Genomic DNA, 15,690 nt, shown 5'->3' on the forward strand with positions numbered 1-15,690 from the left:
AACACAAATTAATATTTCTGAAATACAACAAACTACTAGTAGTAATTTAAAACTTACAAAAGTACAACTCTTATTAAAAGAACGGACAAAACGTCCATGAGAATCCTCAAGTTCCACACAGAAACTTGAGAATTATTTTATGACTTCTTTTGATTTTAATGAAACAGATAGCGAAAATTTTGATATCTTAAAGTAGTGGTCACAGAAGGCTCAAAGGTCGTCTTAAATTTTTATGATATCATAGCCTGGTTTGCGTGTCATCTCAAATGAAACCGATGTCATAGCCTGGTTTGCGTGTCGTCTTCCAGCCGGATCCAGGTCGTGCTCGGTTAGGCGCCGTCAGATTCAGCTCTTCATTCTACTCAGAGTCATCTACTCTTCTGGGTCACGACAACTCGAGCAGCGTCTCATCTTAGGGCGCCCCCTTGACTAGGGTATGTTTTCCGTACTCATCCCTTGTTCATTTCATTATTATATTATTAGTCTGTTACTTATATATTCGTTGGATCTGCCTTGATCATTATGGTACCAAGGACCGGAGCAATACAGACACTAGCTGCGCGTGACGTTGATAAGAGGACTTCTGATAACTTAATCAAATAGAAAATATCTTAGCATACCTTCTTCTGAATTATCACAATTCGATCAATATTTCATTCATCTTATTTGACAATCCATCTAACTCATATTTCGAACGAATCAATTTTCATACCAAAATAATAGGATAAGAAATAAAAAACCCGTCATCCAAAGAAATTATTTGGCCACAAATCACAATGATTTATTCTTTTTGAGTTATTATACCATATCCTCTCTCTTAGTCAAAGTTGGTGGCCTAGCTAGTCTAACACCTCTAGTTGCCATCTCATCTCTCTTATTCAAATTTCAAAGTCTACCGCTGCCCATTGAATTGTCAACGTCCATCTTCTTTTGCTTCTTGAGATGGATGCCATATGTTAGTGTTGAGATAGATCCGACTGCAGGTTGGGCCCCTATGAACTGACTAATAGGCGAGTTCAGCTGTCGATTTGAAAGGTAAGTTGACCGTCGATTCATTAAAACAAAATAGATTTTTTAATTATATTTTTTCTAATAATATTTTTTAATATCAATTAATCTGTTTTGTCGTTCTATTATTTTTTCTAAAAAAATATACTTGTATTAATTTTTCATGTATATGACTATTCTACTTTTCTAGTAAAATTATTTTTTTATTTGCTTTGAGTTTTTTTTAATACAGGACCATTTTACCTTTCTATTAAAATTAATTTTACAATCTATTTGATTTGAATTAACTATTCTACATTTAACTCATTAAATTTATTAATTTTATTTAATTCTCTTAATTACTCAATAATGTTATTTTATTTATTTAATATTAAATTTATAGAAAAACTATTTAACTTTATGATATATATAATAAAAGTTTTCATGGAAGTATAAAATTAATTAAAATATATAAATATATATATATATTTAGATTTGACTCTAGGTCATGTCTGAATCAGACCCAACTCAGATCTGAGTTTAACCAGACCTGGACCTGTTAACCTAGTCAACGAGTTGGTTCTGGCCTTTGGACATGATTCTGAACGGTTCTAAATCGTGAAAGTTTATGATATTCAATTATTTTATGAATAGACGTGGGTCTATTGTTATTTTTAAAAATATCTTTATTTTCTATAATACTATAATAATTATACATAATTATAGCTATTATAGTCTCATAACTACAATTAAAGAGTTGTAACAGTTATAACTTCATAACTACTACAACTATATAATTATAGTAACTGCTATTTTAAAATTATTAATTACAACATTGATCAACTTTGATTAGAAATAAATTACCTATAATAATTATTATTTGTAATTATTATTATAATATAATAGTGAATAATACTTACAGGAGATAACATATTTATATTATAGCAATTGTGAATTGTAGTTATTATAATATAGTATTAATAGTGATGATAAGTGTCATTGTTATGAATCTGTAGTTACTACGTCAAAAATAAGGATATTTTTGAAAAATAAATAATATAAAATATACTGAGATTAAATAAGATGTTATTTTGTAATATTCGAGAATTTTTTTTCCAGATTCCAAAAAAAGGGACGTTTTTTTACCCCTTGATTTATTATCTTGTATAAAAAATTGAGAATTGATTTTAGTGTCAATTTAATTTTTATATATATATATATATATATATTCAAAAGTTAAGATATACATTCAAATTTTAACCTTTTTGTTACTCTCTTTTAAATATTTTATCACTCATCGCATTTAGGACAAATCAATTGATTTGTTTTTTAATTATTATTATTATTATTATTTTGATAATCTTGGTACCTAGTTATTACTATATGACTTAGAAATAACCAATTCGGCTCTACAAAAATTTTCCATACCAACGTTAAGTAAATGATAAAGTACAAATGGTCTTGACAAGCAATCTGATGTCACAAGTAATTCAAACTTCTTGTGTATAATGTGCCTTCGTTCCATCATTTACCATTAAATTGTAGCCCTGAGGAGTATCAATCAATTAATTTTATTGTACCAAAAGATGATTATGCTTATCCTAAATATCCCTCATAAATTATTTTTAGATTATACGAAGGGAGGTAAAAAATCAATTGATTTTATTGCTTTGACAGAAGAGTGTATAAATGTATATCAATCATAAAAATATATAGCAAGATTCTGAAGGAGTTGATTGGAGATTGCAGTCCTGTACATACACACTGTATTTGATCAGTCGATCATCAATAACAAAAATCAATTCATCATTCTCATTTTCAGCTAGCACTTTAGCTGCAGCATTGCAACGACAAGCGACTTGGAGGATTTAATACTGGGCTCTTTGATTCTTTCACAATGTTTTTCATTATTCAAAATTGTTCAAGTTTCATTTGGCTGTTCTCTGGTAAAGATAAACTTTAAGAAGGATTGTAAGAGAATACTAATTCTACTGAAATTGATATTTCAAATGCTGCATTTTGATAGAGCTATTGCATTGAAATGCACAAGTCATTGAATAACCATTTCTCCAAATCAAAATGCAACTAACTCCTTGTATTTTGTTTAAACATAAACATATTTTCCAAATTACACTTTTAAATTTGGAAGAGAGTACTGAGGTTTCTTTGTCATTCTGCATGATAGATAGAAATCCAAAGGAAAAGGCACTCCGGCACACCTGTGGAGACACTGTAACATTGCCTACAAGGATGACATTCTCACCAGATCACTTGGCTAGCAAATTTCAATGGAGAACAAGGTGGTGAACGATGGACTGTTTGCATTGCAAATGCTTTCAGATACTAATTAAACATGCTGTTGCATTTTAAGGTATCAGGAAGATGTATCTTACATGTCGATCAACGGTTTGCCAAAGTGTTTTACAGTATAAGTAACTTTTTAAGACAAGAAAAGAAAGTAACTTGGCACCTATCTCTAATACTGAATTAGACTCTCCGGAACGCCATTAATCCTAGTCCCAATGAAAGCAAGCCTCTGTAGGCTAACTTTGCAATGACTTTCATCCAATCAATTATGGTATCGATATGCTACTTGAACTTTATGGATCTGTAGATGTGGCGCACAAACAGCAAAGCCACGCGGAAGCCAACCATACCAAGCATTAAGAAAAAACCATAACAGATGCAAGCCATATAACCGAAGAAGAAGGACGTCTGCATGAATCCAGACATGTCTGAGCGGGCATAGTAGTAGAACAAACAGTAGGCGTAGACAAACAGACCAGTGGATCCTCCACATAAGAAAGACCTGCATTTGGGTAAGCCGATATTAGTTCCATTCCGTGAGAATCAATGACAGAAAGAGAATCATGCTAAAGTGCCTGTTGGTAAGTAAATTGCTATTAGTATTTATGCACTGCTAAAATATAAGAAAGATATAAACAAATTGTCTTCAAAAGAAAATAGATCAAGTCATCATTCATGTTTAAATACTTGAATTTAAATGACTGGTCGAAGGAACAGATACAGGTACTGAAATTAGTGTGTGGAATGCGTCACAATAATAGTCCATTATAACGAATACTGAAACTAAGGATTTGCTGTTATATTAGCAGCACCTCAAATCTGAGAAAGATCTTAGGAGGCACAAGTGTTTACAGGATATATTATTAACAAGGCTAAACAGATACAAGGAAAATACTTTCATAAACATATGTAGGTGGGTAAAATCGAAGAATTCATTATAAGCAGCAGGTATTTGATGTTGATGAGATGGGCATGCAAATGCACTAGAAATATAACTCAGTGCTATTGGCCTACCTCCACCACCATTCATGGTCTTCAGCAGCAAGTTGAAAGTAGGTAAGTGTAATCGTAATTAAAGCTGTCACAATCAGGAGGAGGATGAATACTATGAACAGAATACTGTAGATTGTGTATATCCTGTGACCCCAGACACTAGCAAATATGTAGTAAAGTTCAATGTAAATTGCACTGAAAGGAAGAAAACCAGCCATTGCCATCTGTGGGATTGTTCCTCGGTACCAAGGCAATGGTGGAATTTCTCTAGGATACTTCGTTGTCCCGCAAGAGGCTTGGAACTCCGTTTTGCTATTTTTGCCAGCAATGCCACCCAATACAAGCAATGGAACACTCGCCAATGCCCAAATGAGAACAATAACCCCAATGGCTCCTAATGGTAATGCGGCAGTAGTACTATATGAAATAGCAACACTATGCAGGAAGCAGAATGTCAGGAACAGAGGTCCACAGAAGAGGCATCCTGTCAACAGTAAATTCCTTACCTGACAGAAAATGAAGAAAATAAATAAATCATATCTTACCACATACCAATTTACAGATCGATCAGACATCAATTTTCCATTCATCTACAGAATGTTTGATTTTATTCATACATACATTATAGAAGTGAACAAGGATCCTCCAGAACATGAGTGAAGCAGAAGGGAAATTGATCAAAGAAATTAAATCAAAATTAAAGAATGTACCCAGTTTGCCCCTTCAAGCTGACAGTAGAAAGAGGTAGCAGTATATCCAGCAATTCCGGAGGTGAGGGCATATATGACTACCAGAGCAGTGAACAAAGAACCACGACTGTAAGGATAGAAAACCCCGACTAGTGCAAGAACAAAAATCAACACGGTGCTGCAGTAAATATCAAGAAAGGAAAAGAAAATTGATTCAAGTAAACATCATCAGATACAAAGTGCCACAGAATATGGTATTTAAAACACAACAGCTGCTAAAATATCTCAATAGCCTTAACTCGATCTAACAAAATTGATCTGTATAGCTCATTTATAGTGGTGCCAAATAGCTTACTAGATGTACTTACAGAGTAAACAATTGAGTGCCAGAACCAAGACATGCAGCAAATAATGACTTGTTATTAGGGAACCTAAAGACATCACCATGGATACACTTCCACCCGGTCTCTTCTTGTTCCTCAGCAGACTCCTCATCATGAGCATATCCAGAGGCGGATTTACATAGTGACTTGGGGGGGCCATGGCCCCCCCACCCCAGTCCATGTGTAAATCCTGGATCAGTCCTGCTTTTAGCTCTCTTCTCATGAGCAAAATTTGAAGACACTCAAGCAGAGATCTCTTTTCAAAATTGTCGTCCGGAGAAACCAAAAGTTGGTGGATCATGGTGAAGGTTTATCCCAACACTGAAGCATATTGCGTAGCCAGTGGCGTTGAGGTCGCTAACAACGAGAAAGATAAAAGTAGGGTGCTGTCAGTGTGGAGGAGGTCTCTACTCTTCAGTTGCAGACTTGACAGACTCCATATCTACTAGACTGGAGTGTTCCAAAGAATAAGATACAATGAACATTCAACAAAGGATAAACTAAGCCAAAGAAAAACATTGACAAACTCCAGATCTGCTATTACAAAATTCAGGGAATGGAAATAGTGTATATATTGATAATAGGATGCCAAATAGAGGCATTTTGCGATCAACAAATAGACCCCCTGAAAAACATCGAGTTATGTTGGTCAACAGTGAAGAATTTACTGGGCTCTATAGGTGAAGTTGAGCAGGTGAAAGCTATATATATTTTTGTTTGATGGCAAATAGAGTTGTAGATAAGGAGTACCTGCATGTGAAGAATGTCACGAATGTGAGAGGAAAGCAATTCGAATACTCAGACGCTTCAGCTTGATGTAGTAATTAGAGTACCTAACCAATTAATAAACCCATATTATGAATAGCAATAATGAAATGCAAAGTAATAGATGCTGAATAGATGTGAATGATCAAAAGGATGGCAAATTGAATTCTACCCTAACGTTATCATATAACTGGTCTTTAGACCATACAAGTTCGCATGTAGCTCCGATGTGAAACAAGGGCCGACAGCTTATTTCAATGTCACAATATTACTTCGAGATATTGATATCAAACTACCAATAGAAAACTTAGGTCACGAGTTTTTCTAAATATATAATGAATTCTAAATTCTCCCGCACCATCGACAATGAATGTAGCGGCACAAGTTTTGGCCCCCCCAATGTTCAAATCCTGGATCCGCCCCTGAGCATATCTAAGAAATATAACGACGATGTACAGAATTAGATTTGCACATATATAATTCAGCATGCATGAGATGAGAAAACAGAAGAGCAGACAAAGTCAACTGTCCCATGTATTCCTAGATAGACATTAGCAATCAAATTGTCAGATATAATAAGGTTATCACAAATAAAATTCAAGGGCACAAGGGTTAATTCCATCATTCATCTCCAACAAGTATGGTGCTTTTCCAAGCATATATCTTAAACATGTCCCCGCTTTGTCCTTGAGTCACCATTGATGAAACTTAGAGAAGAAAAACCTTGATAATTAGGAGTCAGAACTTGATACTCACATCACAAAATCATTCTTCAGAACACGCATGAGAATTGTTGCAAGGAACCCAGTCAATAGAAGAACAGTAACACATGAGTTTAAGATGGAGAACCAATGAATCTCCAACTGTGATGAGGTTTGTGAGTACTTCTCCATCCTCTTCTCAAATGTTGTTGTTGTCTCCTTCCACTTAGCAGAGTAGGTAAAATCCACCTCAATTTCTCTGTCCTCAGTAAGATCCACCAGTGCAGTGGGACAAGACCAAACAAGAATCTCAATCACACGATCCTCATTGTACAGGATTTCAAATTCAATATGTCGGTAAAGGTAGTATTTGTAGTCACCCAGATCTTTTCCTTCCTTGTCGACCTTCCCAACGAACCCCCAGATGGGGAGGTCATCATAGTACATTTGGAAATAGTAATCCTTGGTGACAGCATCCCGAAACCTAGCAACATCTTCTGGTTTGAGCTGCTTCTTGCAAAGCAGCTTCGAATTAAATTCTTCTTGGAAACTAACCTTGTAGGGGGCATCAACAAGGCGATCCCCATTCAAAACTTCACCGAGTGCTTTCCTTTTCTCTTTTAAATGCTCTGTTGTCATTGTCAATCCATAAAAATAATGAATATCTCAAGAATACTATTACATATCTATCCAAAAAAAAAAAAAGAAAAGAAAAGAAAACGATCAAGAACCGACCTGGTCTGCAAAAGGGTAGATCAAAGTAGCGATACGTTTCACTGAAAAGAAAGAAACATATAGGCATGAAAAACATTATCTTCTAAGATTAACAGTTAGCTATAAGTACAGAAGATGGCGGCATCAGAAAAGTAGTGATTGAACTTCTTAACAATTTGAGAAATTCATCTTCAACGAAAGTGTCATCAAGTGGAATAAACCAAAAGTACCGCAATTTATAAGCATCATAAAGGTATGCACGACTTCAAGTAACACACAGAAAACTCTAAAGAAAAAACATTTGTTAACAATAGATCGGAATCACATCTCTCACTCTACAAGTTTACATATTTTTTGGGCCAAAGGACAAATCAGCAAAGGTCGTTCTAGGGCGACTTCGATCTTCCGGAAGCAGATGGAAGAAAGCAGCAGCGTCAAAAACGGAAGAAAAAAAATTATAGATCTACCAGAGCAGAGTTTACTCCACCGAAGCTTGAGAGGATGGAAGTGGATCTCACCTAGGGTTATGGAAAGGGCCGACCTTGCTGGCGTAGAGCGGGACGGGGTCCCCCTTCTTGTAGCGGTGATCGGAAGCCTCCGACGCGATTCCGGCAATCCCGAAGCACAAAATCAGCAACGCCGCTGCTGCCGTCGCCGCTAGGTCCATCGACTCCCTCCTTTTGATACTCGTTTGATACTCCCTCCCTAATTGCTTGATTTTACAATTATTTGCTGTGGCATTGACTTCCACATCTGCAATTAAGAACAAACCATAGGTCAGAAACTCTAAGAATATGAAAGAAATTAATTATAGCTTAAACTCAGGTTGAGTATTTCATGTTAGAAAATGCGTGACCTGTTGAAAGGTGCTAAGTGATGCCAAAAGGGAGCCTCCAATCCAAACACTATACTTTCTTTCAGGAGGAGCCACCGCCTTTATCTTCATGCTGCTTATGGCCAAGGCAATGATCTCCTTGCTCATCCGGTCAGCAATGCCATGAAACTTCATGATATCCACATCACACTTCATGATCGAGTTGTAGGTGGTCTCGTGAATGCCGACCGCTTCCATCCCAATTCCCAATCAAGGATGGCTAGAAAAGGACCTCCGGGCATCGGAACCTCTCAGCACCAATGGTGATCACCTGCCCATCTGGGAGTTCATACGTCTTCTCCACTGATGAGCCATTCTTAGCTGTCTCAAGCTCTTGCTCATAGTCAGGAGTGATGTATAGTATGACAATTTTTCCTTCATGTCTCTAACAATCTCACGCTCAACAGTGGTAGTGAAAGAGTAGCCACGCTCGGTTAAAATATTCATCGTATAGTCGGTAAGATCACGTCCTGCCAAATCCAAACGCAGTATAGCATGTGGGAGAGCATAATCTTCATAGATTGAGACAGTGTGACTAACACCATCACTAGAATCCAACACAATCCTTGAAAATAACATTTAAAATGACCAACATATATATGTAGCGGGAGCATTGAAGGTCTCGAACATGATTTGGGTCATCTTCTCGCGATTAGCCTTGGGGTTAAGTGGAGCCTCATGTCATCCCAATTGTTAACTACCGTGGTCAATGGGATACTTCAATGTTAAAATGCCACGCTTGGATTGAGCCTCATCACCAACATTTGCATCTTTCTGGCCCATGCCAACCATCACTCCTGTGTGGCGGGGACGACCGACGATCGATACTAGGGAAAACAGCCCTCGGAGCATGCATCATCCCAGCAAATCCAGCCTAAGACAAAACAATGATTAATACAACATTTCTTTTGTAACCCAAGCAATATACAAAATGAGACGAAACTACTAACTAATAAGCAACAAATACTTGTTAATTATACCTTAACCATCCCAGTGCCATTGTCATAGACAAGAGGTTGAATATCCTCGCCTCTGCCATCGTCTATATCAGTGCAATGAAAAGTTCCTGCATATGACCGGTGGTTATGTATTAGTAAAAGAATTCCAGAATTAGTGTGGTTTTTTGTTTTAAACTCGTTTAGTATTTCTTTGGTTCAATTTGTTATGAAACTATGCCATAAGATGGATGTTTCTTCTGGGTGACCAACCCCCTATTTATATCAATAATCCATATATTAAAGCCTTCTGACCACCAAGACTGTATACAATAAAACACATTTAATGCATCTGGGGCTATAGTGCAGTGGAAGAGTATCAAGTTATCATTCGGACTTTCGTTGTTCGATCCCTAGCTACGACGTGTTAGACTTTTAAATCATGCTTAATTCTAAAGAAACATGATAACTGAATGCGAAAACATAAATCCATTGTTACCTCTAGCCATTAATATTTGAAGAACGCTTGAACACCACTTTTGTTGCTTAATGCTTTAGAGTTTTCTAAACACTCTAAACCTCTTCTATAGATAACATTATTATTCTTAAAAATATGTGTATGTTTAGAGACCCTAAAAATCTCTATTTATAGAGACTCATTATAATCATTGAGTCAATCCTTAATATTGTGGTAAATCATGACGAAATCATCATATCATATTAAAAGATATGATATGCATATTAAGATAATATTTCAATTAATTATGCACATTTAAATCTTACAATATATGACCTCTTAAGACAAAAGATTGAGTGTACACGATACATAAATCATTGTGATAAGTACTCTAAATGCGAGTATTATCTTCCATGTTTTATATTGTATTATGCTTCTCAACCAATATATCTTAATGAATAAACTTTATGTTTATTGAAGGTCTAACTTTAGTGATATTTCTCAAATTAATTAATGTGTACATAAATATGAGAAAATATCATAATTAAGTTTCATTGATAACCAAATTGTTCTAACAACAAAAATTATATAAGGGAACCAAGTCTCATCCTCTCTACTTGATCCCTAAATTTCAACGGTAGCATGTCATTAATCAAAAGATCAGCAATCATCAATTCAGTGTTAATGTGTTCAATAACAACTGTTTTATCTCTAACATGTTCTTTTATGGCAAGATACTTAATGTCGATATGCTTAGTTCGGCTCTCACTTTTATTGTTCTTAGCCATAAAGACAACAGCTGAATTATCATAATATATCCTCAATGACTTAGAAATAGAATTCACAATTCTAATCCTCGAAATGAAATTCCTTATTCAAACACCATGTGAGGTCACCTCAAAAAAAGATATGAACTTAGCCTTCATAGTGGAAGTGATAGTCAACGTCTGCTTTGCACTTCTTCAAGATACAACTCTACCGGCTAGCATAAAAATATATCTAGAAATTGATTTTTGTGAATCAATGCAGTTGACGTAGTCTGAATTAGAGTAGTCAATCACTTCAAAATTCTCAACTCATCTAAATACAAACGTATAGTTTTTAGTCCCTTGAAAGTATCTCATCACCTTCTTTGCAGCTTTCCAATGATCTATACTCGGATTACTTTGATATCTTCCCAACATACCAACAACAAATGCAATGTCAGGTTTAGTGCAGACTTAAGCATACATCAAGCTTCCGACAACACAAGCATAAGGAATGTTTTTCATTTGTGCTCTTTCAAAGTCATTTTTTAGACATTGATCCATATTGAATTGGTCACCTTTCACAATAAGAGCTATATTTGGTGAACAATTTTTCATCCAAAATATCTTTAAAACTTTGTTGATATAGGTTTCTTGAGACATGCCTAAGATTCCTTGAAATATGTCTCTGTGTATTTTAATGCCAAAGACATAAGATGTATCACTCATGTCTTTTATATCAAAGTTCTTAGAGAGAACTAGTTTTACCTTGTATAGTAAACCTTTTTAATCATTGGTTAAAAGTAAAATATCATCCCAGTAGAGAATAAAGAAATAAATCTTGCTCTCACTGACCTTCTGGTATATACATTGATCCATGACATTCTCCAATAAATCAAATGAAGAGATGACATTATAAAATTTTAAATACCATTGATGAGAAGCTTGTTTCAATATTCCATATATGGATTTCATAAGCTTACATACCAAGTGCTCATCATTACTAGAGAAAAAACCTTCTAGTTATTTTATATAAACTGTTGGTGCGGAAAACATCCAACGATCGAACCTAAGTTTTGATAATGGCAAAGGGTTAAAAGTGAAGGTTATTTGTGATCTAATGTGTTTGAATGAGCTTGCAGGAAAGTCCTAAGTGTACTTAGGCAAAAGTCCTAGCTACGGTTAGGTAGGTGGAAAACCCTAGGGGGTGGTAACCCTAGGTCCTAGGGGGTGGTAACCCTAGGCGGAAAGACTTGAAGGGTCGAAGGCTTCAGGCAAAAGTCCTAGGGGGTGGTAACCCTAGGTGGAAAGTCCTGGTGTCGCGAACCAGGTGAAAGACTGGACGGGTCATGGAGTGGACGTCCAACGGAAAGTCTTGGAGCTTCGGGTGCTGAGCAAAAGTCCATTCAGTTTGGAGGACTGGTCTGACAACATGTATATTTTCATGAGTGGAGTAGGTGAGGACGCGTTCCCCGGTGAGAGAATAGTAGGCGTCGATTCGACCTAGGGTTTCCGGTTGAAAATTCGAAGTCAGAATCGGGCAGTCCGATGACTGTCAAATTCTTTATCTTTTATATCTATATTATCCTAACTTTGTTTTGCAGTGTATGTTGGACTAACGTATTTTGTAGGAAGTGAATTGGACGTGTTTGCCTCGGGTATCCTGGAGAAGCAACTGTTGGTTGCTACTCGGAAAACCTAATGGTTCCACTATATAAAAATTTTGTACAAATGTCTGAACCTTTTCCTAGCTACCATGTGTTCTTTTAAATTTAATGGGGGCCGACCACCTAAGCTTGGGTTCAAGCTAGGGTCGGCCACCCATGAACCAAGGCTTGGCCGGCCCTAGCTTGAACCACAAGCTAGCTTGGCCGGCCCCCTTATCATGGGTATGAAGGTGGGTATAGGTGGGTATAGTACTCTATAAATAAGAGGCTACGATAGGGACCGAAAGGAGGAATTGGTTTTGGTCTCCCGATAAAATTAAGCATCCCGTGTTCGCCCCGAACACACAACTTAATTTTATCAATAATAATTCATTCCACTAGAGAACTATTATTGAACTACCGCACCAATCCCAAATTATATTTTTGGGCTCCTTCTTATTATGAGTGTGTTAGTCTCCCTGTGTTTAAGATGTCGAATGTCCACTAATTAAGTGAGTTACTGACAACTCATTTAATTAATATCTTAATCCAAGAATAGTACCACTCAACCTTATCGTCATGTCGGACTAAGTCCACCTGCAGGGTTTAACATGACAATCTTTATGAGCTCATCTTAGGGACATTATCAACCTAGATTACTAAGACACAATTTCCTTCTATAATCAACAACACACACTATAAGTAATATCATTTCCCAACTTATCGAGCTTATTGATTTATCGAACTAAATCTCACCCATTGATAAATTAAAGAAATAAATATCAAATATATGTGCTTGTTATTATATTAGGATTAAGAGTACACACTTCCATAATAACTGAGGTCTTTGTTCTTTTATAAAGTCAGTATAAAAGAAACGACCTCTAATGGTCTTACTCAATACACTCTAAGTGTACTAGTGTAATTATATAGTCAAGATAAACTTATACCTAATTACACTACGACCTTCCAATAGTTTGTTCCTTTCCATTTTGGTCGTGAGCTACTATTTATAATTTATAAGGTACTGATAACATCCTCTTTTGTATGTGGCACCACATACTATGTTATCTACAATATAAATTAATTGAACAACTACAACTAAATGTAGACAATTTGACCAAATGTGATTCTTTATTCAAAATAAATGTTTACAAAAGCTTAGGCTTTCAGTATATATTCCAACAATCTCCCACTTATACTAATGACTAAGCTGCCATATCTTCTGCCATACATCTGATTCTCATTCCCTCCACATGCCGATCGAAAGCTTTCGCCGGAAGGGCCTTAGTGAAAGGATCTGCCTGGTTATCCGCTGATGCAATCTTGGCGATGACAACTTCTCCTCGCTTCATGATATCTCGTATCAGGTGGTACTTGCGCTCTATATGTTTACTTGCCTTATGGGCTCGTGGTTCCTTCGAGTTTGCAACTGCACCGCTATTATCACAATAAATTGTGATGATTTTGGGCAAACCAGGAATCACATCTAAGTCCATTAGAAAGTTCCTGAGCCATACTGCTTCTTTAGCCGCCTCAGAGGCTGCTACATACTCTGCTTCCATGGTTGAGTCCGAAACACATTTCTACTTAACACTCCTCCATGCAATGGCTCCACCTCCTAAAGTAAACACATATCCTGATGTAGACTTACTGTTGTCCCTATCTGATTGGAAATCTGAATCCGTGTAACCCACAGGGAGCAAATCGTCTGCTTGGTAAATTAGCATATAATCTCTAGTCCTTCTCAGGTACTTTAATATATGCTTTACCGCAGTCCAATGTCCTTGTCCAGGATTACTCTGATATCTGCTAACCATGCCCAAGGCAAAACAGATATCAGGTCTCGTACATAGCATTGCATACATTAAGCTTCCTACAGCCGAAGGAACTGCTTTCATGTCCTCTATCTCCTTTGATGTCTTCGGAGACATCTCTTTAGATAGAGCTACTCCATGCCTAAAAGGTAAGAAACCTTTCTTGAAATCCTGCATGCTAAAACGAGCAAGGATTGTTTCTATATATGAAGCTTGGGACAGACACAACATTCTTTTCTTGCGATCCCTTATAACTTTGATCCCAAGAATGTGTGCACAATCTCCTAAGTCCTTCATATCAAATTGTTTGGACAACCATACCCTTACGTCCGATAATACCTTGACATTGTTGCCAATTAACAAAATATCATCTACATATAGTACAAGAAATACCACCACGTTTCCGTTACACTTCTTGTATACACAAGACTCATCTGGACACTGAATAAATCCATATGACTGGATTACTTCATTAAACAAGATGTTCCAAGACCTTGAAGCTTGCTTCAGTCCATAAATGGACCGATTAAGCTTGCACACTAGATACTCTTTGTCTTTTTCAATGAACCCTTCTGGTTGCTTCATATGGATGTTCTCTTCAAGACTTCCATTAAGGAAAGCTGTCTTGACATCCATTTGCCAAATCTCATAATCCATATGAGCAGCAATGAATAAGAGTATCCGGATAGACTTAAGCATAGCTACAGGTGAAAAAGTCTCCTCATAATCGATTCTCTCTTTCTGAGTGTACCCTTTCGCAACAAGCCTAGCTTTGAAGGTTTCTATCTTCCCGTCTGTCCCTCTTTTCCTTTTGTAGATCCACTTGCATCCAACGGCTTTTACACCATCAGGTGGTTCTACGAGTTCCCAGACCTTATTAGAGTACATAGACTCTATTTCAGAATTCATTGCCTTTTGCCAAGATGCTGCATCTATATCTTGGAGTGCTTCGTCATATGTTCGGGGATCAGGTTCATGTTTACCCGGGATCAAGTCCGAAGACTCTCCCAAAAACATGAATCTTTCAGGCTGCCTTACAACCCTCCCACTACGACGAGACACTGTCTGTGGTTTTGTATCATGTGTGACACGTGTTGCAGTCTCTTGTGGTACTTCATCTTGTACTGTTGGTACTGAAGTAGACGTATCCTCTCTAAGTTCTTCTAAAACAACTTTGCTACTGGGCTTGTGATCCATTATATAGTCTTCTTCTAAAAACTGGGCATCGGTGCTAACAATGACCTTCTGGTCTTTAGGACTATAAAATAAACCACCTTTCGTTCCTTTGGGATATCCCACAAACACGAAAACTTCTGTACGAGATTCTAACTTATCAACATCTGGTTTCAGCACATGTGCTGAACTACCCCAAATCTGAATATGTCTTAGACTGGGCTTTCGTCCATTTCACAATTCTGTGGGAGTAGAAGAAACTGATTTTGAAGGTACTAAGTTCAGAATGTACACTGCTGTTTCCAGAGCGTATCCCCAAAACGAATTTGGTAATTCTGAATAACTCATCATCGATCTAACCATCTCCATAAGAGTCATATTCCTTCGTTCTGCCACACCATTCTGTTGGGGTGTACCAGGTGCAGACAGTTGAGATTGAATCCCGGCCTCTGATAAGTAATTTCTAAACTCTCCTAAGAGGTATTAGCCACCACGATCAGACC

At 36.7% G+C, this 15,690-nt stretch overlaps 1 protein-coding gene and 1 pseudogene across 2 annotated transcripts; both read right to left on the reverse strand.

Moving 5' to 3' along the window:
- Positions 1-3,328: 3,328 nt before the first annotated feature.
- Positions 3,329-8,650, reverse strand: LOC121976035 (transmembrane 9 superfamily member 3-like). 2 transcript variants are annotated; one of them, XM_042528017.1, is made up of 8 exons: positions 8,396-8,650; positions 8,058-8,292; positions 7,561-7,601; positions 6,881-7,454; positions 5,345-5,482; positions 4,998-5,154; positions 4,309-4,793; positions 3,329-3,796 (listed from the first exon to the last, which is right to left on the reverse strand). In XM_042528017.1, the coding sequence occupies exons 2-8, from the start codon at positions 8,204-8,206 to the stop codon at positions 3,577-3,579; spliced, it is 1,764 nt and encodes a 587-aa protein (XP_042383951.1). In that variant the 5' UTR covers positions 8,207-8,292; positions 8,396-8,650; the 3' UTR covers positions 3,329-3,576. The 2 variants fall into 2 exon arrangements, with proteins under 2 accessions (XP_042383951.1, XP_042383952.1); XM_042528018.1 differs by lacking the exon at positions 8,396-8,650 and having other exon boundaries at positions 6,881-7,309; positions 7,381-7,454; positions 8,058-8,159.
- LOC121978529 lies at positions 8,245-9,857 on the reverse strand (annotated as a pseudogene).
- Positions 9,858-15,690: the final 5,833 nt, after the last annotated feature.

Source organism: Zingiber officinale, chromosome 4B (assembly GCF_018446385.1).
Source record: "Zingiber officinale cultivar Zhangliang chromosome 4B, Zo_v1.1, whole genome shotgun sequence".
NCBI lineage: Eukaryota > Viridiplantae > Streptophyta > Magnoliopsida > Zingiberales > Zingiberaceae > Zingiber > Zingiber officinale.

What these genes read in the sequence shown, in the direction of transcription:
- LOC121976035 (XM_042528017.1), bottom strand. Translation starts at nt 8,206, where the DNA reads ATGGACCTAGCGGCGACGGCAGCAGCGGCGTTGCTGATTTTGTGCTTC. An exon ending in GGCACTCAATTGTTTACTCT is followed by an intron (nt 5,155 to 5,344) that starts GTAAGTACATCT and finishes TATTTACTGCAG; the next exon opens with CACCGTGTTGATTTTTGTTC. An exon ending in AGCTTGAAGGGGCAAACTGG is followed by an intron (nt 4,794 to 4,997) that starts GTACATTCTTTA and finishes ATTTTCTGTCAG; the next exon opens with GTAAGGAATTTACTGTTGAC.